A 12,401-nucleotide genomic window follows, 5' to 3' on the forward strand; every position below is an offset into this window, starting at 1 on the left:
AAGAATAACATACACTTATAATAAAACAAATTTACTACCTAAAATAAATGAATGAAAAAACAAACAACCAACTAATATAAATATAATCTTCCTACACTATATTTTAATACTTAAATGTTTTTACATTCAATTATGTATACTTTTTTATATCAATAGATTCCTCCTTTTGAGGATATAAAACCTTAATATAAAAAATAAAAACAATCATTCACCATTAAATTCCTTATAAATACACCAAAACTATAAACAACTTAAAAATCAAACCTCATACCTAAATGGCTACTTTTAGCTTTAGTAAATCACCAACTCCATCATTGAAATTGTGCGAAAGCAGGAAATAAAAAGTGAGTGGGTGGGGGAGATTAGAAAGTTGGCCACATTCATATAAGCCAACACAAAACTCCCCATTTGCAGGAGGGAACAGGGAAATGAAATCTATAATAAATTCCATAAGAATTTTAAATATTTAATACGAAATAAAAAAATCAATAATTTAACATAAGTGCATGTGACAGGCCCCGCGTTTTACGGATCGGCAATCATACGGGAGAATAACAATCTCTTCTATTCCATTCCTCGCCCTAAAACCGGCGGTTTTGCAAAGTCGGTTTCGGCACGGAAACCGGAGTTGTTTCAGTAGGTGTAGGCGGTATGGGGGACACGCGGAGCCGGGCCGAGATGACGTGGCGACTGTAGCTGACATTGTTGCCGGCTAGTCAGTAAGAAAGCATAGGTAAAAGTGTACATTTTTTATGTTAAATTATTCTCCTGCTCTGTTTGTGTTTAAGTTATGTTTGGTTTTTTGTCTTCTGTAAGTGTGTTCGCTCTGTTTGCTTTGTCTGCTGCCTGGGCTTATTGTGTCTGCTGTTTTATCTCGTCGGACGGCGCCGAAATCTGGTGGAAACATTCCTTACCGCCGGATCGCAGGCTATCTGCCTGGCGATTAAGTCCGGCTTCATTTCTGGAGTCAAGGGTTCGAAGCCCTGAAGCTCTGAGCCTTTGTAACAGGCTAAAGTTCGAGCTTTTTCTGCTGTATTGATTCTGTTGTTTCGGCTCGCTGTTGGTGGTTTCTGCGACAGGTAGGCTGCCAGGACTTTAGCTGAGTCGTCCTTTGTTTTTTAAGGGGTCCGGTTTTAACTACTTGTTTTGATATTTGAGTGAAATAGGGCTGAGCAGTTGATGTTGCGAGGGAAGAAAGGGAAATGCTTTACGTTTGTGAGAAATTTGAAGAAGAATTTGGGGTTGTGATAGAGATTTTGGGATTTGCTTGTGTTGTGTTTTTAATGGCCAAGCGATATCTGTGGCTTTTTTTTTTTTTTTTTTTGGTCTAAAGCTATTTTTAATGAAATAGACGCGAATGTTTGAAGTCTTATGAACGAATAAGGGAAAATTTTCTGTATTTAAGGAAAACTTGAGGAAATAAATTTTTTGGTAGCTTAATATGAGAGATTAGGCGGCATCGCATTTGTCGAATAAGAGTAGGTGAAATTGGTAAAATGCTGTATTTGTAACATTGATTGTGCGATTTATCATATTTTTCAACGGTAAGATATTTTGTGCTCTGACTTCTCAAAACGTCTGTCTATTGTCGTTGACGGCAAAGCTTTTCCTTGTCAAGATGTTTACGTATTGTTTTTAATGGAAAGATGTTTCTCTGCATTGTTTTAAACGGCATGACATTCTGCCTTTGCTCAGAACGTATCGTCTATTTATTATGATGGCAAAATGTTTTTGGTAGTAACTGCTTAAAGAAATATTTTTATTGTGATTTTCGACGTCAGTTGTTAATGTGGGTTTCGACGACAGTTGTCAATACACACAACTTCTAGAGAGCCCTGTGTTGTAAAGATGCAGAATTCCTCAATGTCTCTTGTTGTATGGTGAGAGCTTGATGAATTCTAGTTCATTGCAACACGTCTTTCCTTAAGCTTTGTGTATTTTTATTCCAACAGACAGCAGAATTCTTTTTCCTTCTTTTCAAAGGCATTTTTCTTTTGAGGGGCTGGAGGTTTGGCTTTCTGAGCAAGGCTAAATGCTTTTTTGTTACAAGGAATACAGCTAATTCCAATTTTAATGTCACTAACGTTAGCATGTGGAATCCTAAAAGCTTTTAAAATACACATGCATCAGATGATTTTCGTCCATTAACTAGTAACTTAAGGAAAAACACAGGTAATTTTGAAATCAATATCACTATTAGCCATTGCTTGAAATGTTGGAAAAGAATGGTATTTCACAGTTGAATCTATTTAGATTAGAAGCAAGTCCGGTTCATTCCTGCTGGGAAGAATAAAATGAACTGGCTGCCCTCACTAGAGTTAAGTTAGCGCTTGACTCTGACTCGCTTTTATCCATGGCCTTATAAATTAAACTGCGAACACAACCTTTTGACTATAATATCACTATTGTTCACCTGTGGATGTTTGTAATCTATAACACATATTAAAGATTTGCATTATTATACGGTAATTAGTGTATTTTTCTTAGTGTGCTCTATAGAATTTTCTTTCAAGCAATATCTTTCTTCTCCAGACGCAGACTAATCTTACCATCAAGTTATTGTTGTTTTCAATATAAAATCATTGCTGGATTGAAAATCCATGGTTCATTACAGTTGCGATGAAGAAAAAGAAGTCGGTTGACTTAACTTCATTTAAGCTAGGGATCGATCTAGAATCACTCTTTATGTGTTTCCTTTAATCATCACCTTATGAATTTACGCTGCAAAGACAACCTGCGTAGTTTAATATCACTACTGTTTACCTGTGGATGTTTAGAATCTTTAGAATACGTATTAGATTTGCTTTGTATTTCTGTAACTAGTGATCTTTTTCTTAGTGTGCTGAATATTTTTTTTACAGGCTATCCCTTTCTTTATGATATCAAGTTATTGTTGTTCTTGACTCTTGAGTATAGTTTATATATAAATGTCTAGAAAATATATATATGATGTAACTGAAAAATTGATTGACAAGACTACAGAGAGAAAAGTGAGACTAAATTTATATGGTTTGCGATTTTCATTTGTACAAAATTCTGTGAACTGTGACCAGAGCTTTCATTCATTGTTAAGCAGCATGTGGGCATGCATCCCTGGGCGTCTGGTGACATCCCCAATGGGAGTTTAGGACCTAGAGGGGGCATCCCATATATTTGGGGCTGGACAGTCTGCCCAATTTGGTGCAAAAAAATAAAAAGGTAACTTTTAAGGAAAATAATGCAAAAAATTCATAAAAAGATAACTTTTAAGGAAATAATGCAAAAAATTCATAAAAAAATAGAAGGGGGTTGATCGAGATTGCAGATCACATTGTATGCACTTTTTGAATTCTCAGCTGCTTTTAATTTGTTTATGTTAGTATAACATCTCCCCTGCTACCCCCAGCATTTGGGAACTTTTTTGCCATCCGAGCAATTGTATCACCACATCTCCATGTACCCCCATACCGGAAACTCGGAGAAAAACTGTTGTTAAGGAAGTAGAGTATTTTTTGAAGGATCTATTAGTACAGACTACAGTAATTGCCGAGAATGAAAATTTAGAGAAAAAAATGGGTTGCTGTAAGTTTTGCTCCATTTGAGTTTATTTATGGAAAAAAAATGATGCAATAGGAAAATTCATTGTGAATGTTAGGAGAGCCAGTTTGTGCTAAAATTTAGTTATTTTTGAATATTATTTTATAAATTTGGTTACGTGTCGGTGGGACTGTGTTTCATTTTGAGGTAGGCAAAATGCTTTGCACTTAGGGAAAATGATCTTTTGTGGAAGTATTGTATTGATAATACAATTTCAGCTGATATGGAACTTTGTAGAAAAGATGCATTTGTAGATATATGGTCCATTTTTGCAGTCCCTCACAATTTATATAGTGTTACCAGAGAGAAATCAGATGATGCAACTGAAAATTGATTGCACAAATAACAAGTAGGAGGTATTTTTTGTAGTGTATCAAATAATGATTTGTTATTAGGATTCAATTGCATGTTTTTTTAGTCGATCTCATTGACCTATATTTCATGAGTAGTGGTTCACACAAGCCGATCTCTCATCAGCATGGATGGTCCTCTTAACACTCGTTGCATTTAGGTGATGTTCATAGGAGTGAAGCATGAAGCATTTGGACTTCTTAGGAGGTCACGCATTTCAGTACTACAATTCAAGCATGCTTAACTTGGAGTTTCCCTCGAGATCATCAATTAGTTTTGCTATCCCATTTTCACAACCTCAAAAGAAGTGTTCTGCCTTATAAACCATTCCTTATAGAGCCCATTTTAGCTAATGCAATAACAAGCAGGATATAGTTTTAGTGCATCAAATTATGATATGTTATTACTATTCAATTGTGTGTTTTTTGAGTCAATCTGATTGGCCCATGTTTTCATGAGTTGCAATTCACATGAACCCATCTATAATGAGCACGAATGTCCACTTGGCTCTCATTGCAAGTAGTTGATGTTGATAGGGTTAAAGCATGATGGCTTCCTTGGGAGGTCACCCATCCTAGTACTACTCCAACTCAAGAGTGCTTGGGCATGGAGTTTCCCCCAAGATCAAGCCCACTTAGCTTGCCACCTCATTTGCAAAACCTTCAGCAAGTGTTGTGCCTTGTGGTTTCATTCACTGTTGAGCCCCTTTAGCTCATCCAATTACAAGGTGGTACTTTTTGTAGTATATAAAAAATTATGATGTGTTATCAAGATTCAACTGTGTATTTTTTGAGTCAATTTCATGAGTAGTGGTTTATGAATCCATCTTTCATGAGCATGAATGGTCCACTTAGCATTCACGGCATCTAGGTGATGCTCATAGAGGTGGAGCATCAGAATTTCCCAAGAAGTCACCTATCCCATTACTACAACTCAATTGCACTCATTTGGACTCTAAATTATATATATGATCATTTCCCTTTTTTGAAATTTTGTGACATGACTGTAAATTTGGTTCATTGCAAGAATTGTGGGAAGGAAATTTGCACTCAAGTATCTATTTTAAATTTTTCTGCAAGTTTAAATGATGTGCTATCGAAACATCTGTTTGTTGTTCTTACCCTAAAACTCATGTTGCAGACAAGATACTCGTGCTTCAATCTTTTTCCCCAAATTTCTACTTTCTATTATCATTGTTCATGAAAGAATTGATTCATTGTGCTGAATTGGAATTTGCAGATTGTAAGAACTGAAGTTCAGAAGAAATTATGAAAGAATATAATTCTATAAGTTTTATGATAGAGAATTTTTTTGCGGAATGCAAGTTCTTCATTTATTAGTCACCAGCTTTGCAGTTCTCACAGCAAGTGTGGATCATGGCAATTGAAGCTCCGAAAATGAAACCTCTTTCAACCAGCTGTATTTCTCCACCTGTGGAGGGTAATTTTCTTTAGCTCTCATGTATTGTTGCTTTCAGGATTTTGTGCTGGTAGGTGCTTACAAAGAGCCCCTAGAATAGTAGGGAGAAAGGGTTACAAGTGGAGTTGATCACTGAATTACAGGCTTTATTCAAAATGCTTGGATATTATTGGACTAGATATATGAACAATGCAATCACTTTGTGTTATTTAACAATCTATTTTTTATTTTAAATTTGGGAGGGTAATTATATAATATTTTCTTTAGCCGTGTTTGATATTTTTGGTCCTATGTATTGAGTTTTAAATTCTTCATGGTCTATTCCCATGAATAGAGTTTGGGAGGGTAATTATATGATGCCTTTTTCTTGTTTCTAAATTCTTATCTATTGATATTTACACCAATGATAGTATAATTGGAGACTGACATGAGTGTCACAGAACTCAAATGTAACATCTCCGCTATCATTCTCTTGCATAAACCTTAGCTTAATGTGATTATCATTTTTTGTCTTTTGTAAAAGTCAAACTTGGTTTTAGTGTATTTTGTTGCAAACCTTGCTTGAAGCTTGCAGTATTCTTTTCTTTTTATGTATTCTGAAGGAGAAGCAATTTACAATATTCTTTAAACTTTCTTTTAGTATGTGGAGTATGTGAAAAAGTTTCCAAGCTGAACACTTTAAATATAACTTGGTCAGGTAAAGAGAAATTAACTGGAAAGATAGAGATTCCTCTTCCATTTTTTTGCAAATATAAACAGATCTTTCATCATATATATCGCTCTTATATGTTGCAGAATGCTGTTATCTTTACCTATTAACCTGTGTTTGACAGGGCCATAATATATTCAAAATTATTTCCTCGACATAATTTGCTTTTATGTTTCTCTAGTTGGAGCACAAGTGGAATTTACTTTCTTCAAAATGCAATTTGGACCAAGTATATTTTCCTTGTTGTAACCATTAATTTTCAGGATGTTGCTATTGTTTTGAAGTTCTGTTTGTGCCTTCACTTAGTTCACATACTAATTCAGGAATGGTTGCCAGTGAATTGCCTTTTTAGTACGTTCAAAGAAAATACTAACTCTTTGATTTTATTTCTCTTCAAAATCAGTTAGGATTAGAGTACAGTTTGTTGGAAAGGGATATTTTCCTGACAAGAATGTTAGAAAGGTAGTGCAGTTTGTTGGAAAGGCAGTGCACTCAAAAGGCTACACCTTTTAGAAACTGGACTTTGCTATGTTGCTTGTATTTATAACTAATGATAATTCAGATGTGTTGAAGTTTTTAGCTGTGATGGCATATTTGTAGGGAAACATATTGCTTGTTTTGATAGCTGATGATAATCCACATGGTCTGAGGTGTTCCTGTATTGATGGCCTATTTACAGGAGAACACAAGAGCATAAATTCTGAACTCTGGCATGCTTGTGCTGGACCGCTTATTTCACTGCCTCCAGTAGGTAGTTATGTGTGTTACTTCCCACAAGGACACAGCGAACAGGTGAGAATTGAAGTAGTCATTTCATTTTAAAAAGCTAGCTACCCATATGTTTGCATTAAGTAACACATTTTTTCACTCTATGTTTGTTTGTTTGATCTTAAATTTTACATTCACGGATGCTGTTTCATATTGCCTCTTTGAAGACATGAGAATTCAAAACTTTAAATTTACCATCCTTGTCATTGAATAGCTTAATGAGTCACCAGTTTGACTTATTTTGTGTTGTAAGCAAGTATTTATACCTCTAATTCCAGCCAGAAATCAACAAATTCTCAAACCATCAATGTAAGAAACGAATAAATATAAGTTGCTGAATATTTAGATAAAGGTGCAGTCTGAACTGTTTGACCATGTAAATAAGTGCATTTAACGTGTACAAAAGATAAACTATATTCTTCTTGTACAGTCATTTGGTAATATGGACACAAATTGCCCCTGGACACAATTTTGCGTTTATGTGTTATTACTTAATTAAGCATTCTCTATTGGAACGTCAACTTCTTTGGCATAATTTCCCAGTAATTACTAAGGAGGGTGACTGTGACCAGGACAATTTGAGATAGCACTTGAAAAGTATAAAATATTTTGTCTAACTCTAGAGTTTAGGAAGAAGTGCTTTTCATACCAAGGCAACACCTAAAGGGTAAGAATGCCAAGGCAACACCTTAAGGCCGTAAGGGTAAGAATACCAACCTGATGAACTCAGATGGATATTACAACAAGCTATTAGCATCTGCTTATCACTAGAAAGCTGTCTTTCTAGGCGGAAAAATCTAATAGTATCATAAGTATATTTTTTCATCTCTAATCTGGCAAGTGATTTCATAAAATTTTCATTATGTTTGTAGTTTGGCTGTCAATGAATTAGAGACATGGTTCTTGAATCTTAACTGCTACATGCATTCTTTATGGTGCCTAGCATTTGTGGCCAGTGTTTCTCAGGAGGAATGATTCCTCTCTTATGCTCAGCATACCACTTCAGTTCCACACTATACCACTTCAGTTCCATACTCAAACTGTTTAAAACCACTTAATTCACATCTGGTTCACTCTACTTGCACCATGGTTTCAGATTCAGAATAATGATTGATGTGAAGTAGTTGGTGAAATTGGGTTTAGATGCAAACAACTATCTCTTTAGTGAAGGCAGAAAGCTATCAAAGAAACAAATCCAACGAGGCAGATTGTTTTTGACATGACTCTGCTCCTGTAAGTGTTATCACTAATAGCACCTTGAGATTCCCCGAAATCCTTTTAGGTACAGCTCTTTTAAATAATTCAACTACTCTCTAGTTTATTATTCAGTATTTAGCATTCAACAAGATCTATTGTCAGCTCTGCTGCTACTGTAGTGATCTTCTGAGATCTTCTTTGGCCTTAAACAACCTTGTGTGATTGGCATCTGCTCAAATACTATGTTAGTTTTACTTTTATCAGGAGTAGCATCTAAAGAGTGGATTCATGAAATGGGAAGAGGCAAAATAGTGTCACTGATGCTCCACCGGGTGAAATTCATACACTTACAACCTTCTCGCTCCATATGTAAATATCTATTTGGTAATTTACCAACTTGATTTATGATCTCTCACATCCTGATTGTCCTTTTGCATTCCTTATATATATATATATATATATATTTCACACTTCATAGGCTCACAAGTTATCACCTATCACTTGTCCAATGCATGTGACTGCTTGACTATATGACCATTTCAATGCATTCTCTATTTGACATCCCTTCGATTTTGGTTGTGATATTAGCCTCAGCAGTTATATTTATTTTAGAACATCAGATAGTTTCTTTGTTTTTCTTAAGAGCCAACTCAGGTTTCCGAACGAACTAGTGAAGATCATGATGGATGATAATTGTTGAAAAGCCTAAATTTAAAGATTGCTTCCTCTATGATTCTTAGCCTTCAAGAAAACCATCAAGCCTCAGACAATATAAGGACATCAAGAAGGTTGTTGCAGATAATCTTAAGAACTTCAAAGTTCAAGCTGTAATTTTTCCAGTTGGTGTTTTCAATCAGCTCAAGATCATTTTGGTTGAAAATATTTGTAATTTTCATGTCATTGGTATTATTGAACACTAAACATTTTACCCGTGTAAACATAAAATAAGCTGGCATTGTGTGATTGTAAGCTGCCAGGATTTACAATCTTAAATGAGGTTACCAACTTGATATCAACATGGAATGATGCAATTAAGTAGGACAATAATGCCCAGTTATGTAGTACATCTTGTCTCCTTTGAGATTAGTGCCCAATTAGCTATTTGATACTTAGTGAGTTGTTGATTGAACTTGGTCTAAGCTACTGATTAGGAATTGTTAGTTGCTAGATGAGGTTGATTGACTAGTCAGAGAGGTTGGTTGATCATTCAAACTGAGTGCCACTCTAGTGAGTTGTAAGTTTAACCAGGAGCTTTACGTTGCACCTCATCTAGTTTCTCTTGGTTGGATTCTTAGTGGACTTGTCTATTTAAGGTGCAACTATTCTGTAATTCTCTAATTTTTAAAGCTTTAAGCTAATGCAGTGTATTTCTTTCCAGATTTAATGAGAAAATACTGCAGGTTTGAGAGTCCAATACTGTGTATTTGATGTTTATATTTTCAACAGCATGCATTTGTAGGCTAGCATAGTTAGAGATTATTGTCTTGATTGAAGTTTTTGTATTTTGAGATACTTAGTATTAGTGCTAAATTTTCTGAGTGTAGAATTTGCGTACCATATTTTGAAACTAAAATGGACACACCCCTTATATGTGTTTGTGTAAAATGACTTTTTAAAAATTAACTCTTTCATCTTTTTGAAGTCCTAATTGTTAGTGTCTGAACTGGCAAATTGTGATGGTTTGTTTCCAAGTCAAGGACAAGAAGGTGTAGGACATTTACCCCTCCTTACCATTTCTGTACACATATCTATGTATCGGATACTGGATATGAATGCATTAGTCTTAGATACATGGATATTTTATCCATAGACCAAACCATATTTGGACCATGCTTGGTACATCCAATATTTTACACTACACTATTTGCTATCCATCTGGTTTATATGGTTTCTGAAAAAATATTTAAAATTTGAAAAAAACAACATAAAAATTCATTGATACATGCACATGCAAATATATATCATAGTTGAAAAAATTGAACTTGGAAATAACTCAGCAGACTCAAAAATGTTATGAAAACTCGGGTTGCCAAAAAATAATGAGGAAAACTCTGCAAATTTCCAAACACTAAAAAATAAATAAATTTGTAAAAATATTCTTCTTCTAGGGAACACATTATTGATTTCCTTTAAATATGGATCAAAATTAGAGTTCAGCACACATCACAAACCAAAAGAAGACTTCAATACATATCAACATCAAGGGTCAATATAAATAAAATTACAAACTATAAAAAGGGTGACAAAGAAGGGGAAGGAAGAGAGATTACTACAGCTTTTAAATTCTGCTACCACTGTGTGAGTGTCGTTGAACTGAATGGTATAGCTGCATCATCCTCAACAAGAGCTTTAATAGAAGCCTCAACCATAGGATCACGTTGTGAATGGGATGAACCTCCATCATTGGCTCACTATCTTCACCTTCTGCCTTGTTAAACATTGCCACTTCAACTTGCCATTCTAGTGCCTTCCTCTCAAAAGTAGCCAAATCATCATCTATGAACAGCATATCCACATCCTCCAAACAAGTTGAATATGGATTGGTATCATCGAAGTCGAGCACATGATGTGTCCTCTGCCCCTCTACCTTCTTTGCATGCAACCAAATGTTGTATGCCACAAGATAAGGTCATTCAAGCACTTTGGAGTCAATCTATTGTGTTCTTTTGTGTGAATTGGCTAAAAAGCATTCCAATTATGCTCACTACCAGAAATGTTATATGGCTAGGACAAGATGTGGATGGAAAGATTTTGAAGATTAGTTGTTGTTGCACCAAAATCTTCTCAACAAAAACTTGAAGGACAACATTTATAGATTTATAGGTTTATTTGTAAACTTAAAACTAAAAGTCAAACTAACCAGTGGACTAAAATTAAACATGTATGCTTGTTTTACCTAATTGTAAAGTGGCCCTCCTTTGAGTGCACAAAGGTGAAGAAAACATAACCTTCGCCCCCTTATGACCCCTGATGAATTTGTAGCTCATCATGTATGATGTCTTTAAGGTTCTCACTAATGACTATCCTCTCAATACATGTGTTAGGTCCATTCATAACCTCCTCATCTGCTTTGAATGAAGTACAGAAGAAAGAGTGAAAATTTAGGATCCATATAGTAGGCAACAACATGAATATGTTGGTGGGGTTGCAACTTCTAACTTTGACCAATAATGCAACATATGGGAATAAATTTGTTTGTATTCAACCATACAAATGTTCAATGACCTATTTGGTCGTATCCATAGCCTCATAAAGATAATGCATGGGGTTTATCTCAATCCACCAATTGTGGTATCCTAACCAATAGTTTTGACACCTAAAACAAGAGAGAATGAAAATGAAATTAGAAAATTAAACTAAATTTAATGTTAAAAAGAAAAAGTAAAATCAACAAATATTATTATCTTAATTTTACAGAATCGACAAATTGTAACTTTATAAAATGCATAAAAAACCATAAGTTTTTGATTGATAACTTTGATGAATTCCCCCATGTCCTTGGCAAATGCCTGATATAAAATGGTCTTCACAACTCTCTCCACTTCAGCCTTTTTGTAGTAAGGACTCTCTAACTACCTTCAACTGACAAGCATGTGCTTGACACTAGGTGATGCGGTTGCAATACTCTACAAGGTAATGGAATCAGCGGCAAAGTGTGTGACTTCAAATTACATGAGCTCCTTGCTATCATTGTGCTCTATCATGAAAATCAAGACCCAAGTGTGGCTGTAGATGTTTTTTGTGACATTCTTTGCATCTTCCACCACCTTTGTCACCCAACTTAGTTTCCCTATGTCCTTAAGTAGAAGGTTAAGGCAATGGGAAGCACAAGTGCTCCAAAACAATCTGTTAGTTGCCACATACATAACTGTGTTGCCTGTCACTTTTCGGACAAATTTCTGCTCCCACCTCCATCATCACTTCATCCAACAATTTGCACATGGTCTTGGCATTTTTTATTTCATTGGAGGCACAAATAACTTAAAAAAGAACTATCTGTTCTCTTGAAGCCACTAAAAAGCTAATTAATGCCTTATTTCTGCTATCTGTTCACATGTTAGTTAAAATGTTTTAACTCTTTTTTTTGCAAATTTCTTGCCAGTAGTTAATCTGTGTTTTTAACCACATGTTGCAATAATGAGGCACTCAACGAATCACTGCTCAAAGCTCTGAAACCCCTATTTGCTACAGTGAATGCAATTATCTATTGCTCCCAGTGAGGACTCATATCAACTTTAAACAAAAATGTTGTACTAAAAATTGGCACTTGTCAACTTTGCCTCATGTTGCGATTCCTTATTCTATGCAATGTTTGCCAATAAATGTTGCATACGATGAATATGCAAGGAAAAATAAAGTTGGAAATATCCATGTTGCAATA

General features: G+C 35.1%; 1 protein-coding gene across 1 annotated transcript in view; it reads left to right on the forward strand.

Moving 5' to 3' along the window:
- The first annotated feature begins 775 nt into the window (after window positions 1-775).
- The window catches only part of LOC131067665 (auxin response factor 16), a 32,509-nt gene continuing 20,883 nt past the window's right edge, over window positions 776-12,401 (forward strand). The window contains exons 1-3 of the mRNA XM_058002782.2: window positions 776-1,079; window positions 5,167-5,367; window positions 6,735-6,847. Of these exons, the coding sequence (XP_057858765.2) occupies window positions 5,304-5,367; window positions 6,735-6,847 (177 nt within the window). The 5' untranslated portion in view covers window positions 776-1,079; window positions 5,167-5,303. The remainder of the gene's footprint in view (window positions 1,080-5,166; window positions 5,368-6,734; window positions 6,848-12,401) is intronic.

The sequence above is a fragment of the Cryptomeria japonica genome, chromosome 5 (genome assembly GCF_030272615.1).
Source record: "Cryptomeria japonica chromosome 5, Sugi_1.0, whole genome shotgun sequence".
Classification (NCBI taxonomy): Eukaryota; Viridiplantae; Streptophyta; class Pinopsida; order Cupressales; family Cupressaceae; genus Cryptomeria; species Cryptomeria japonica.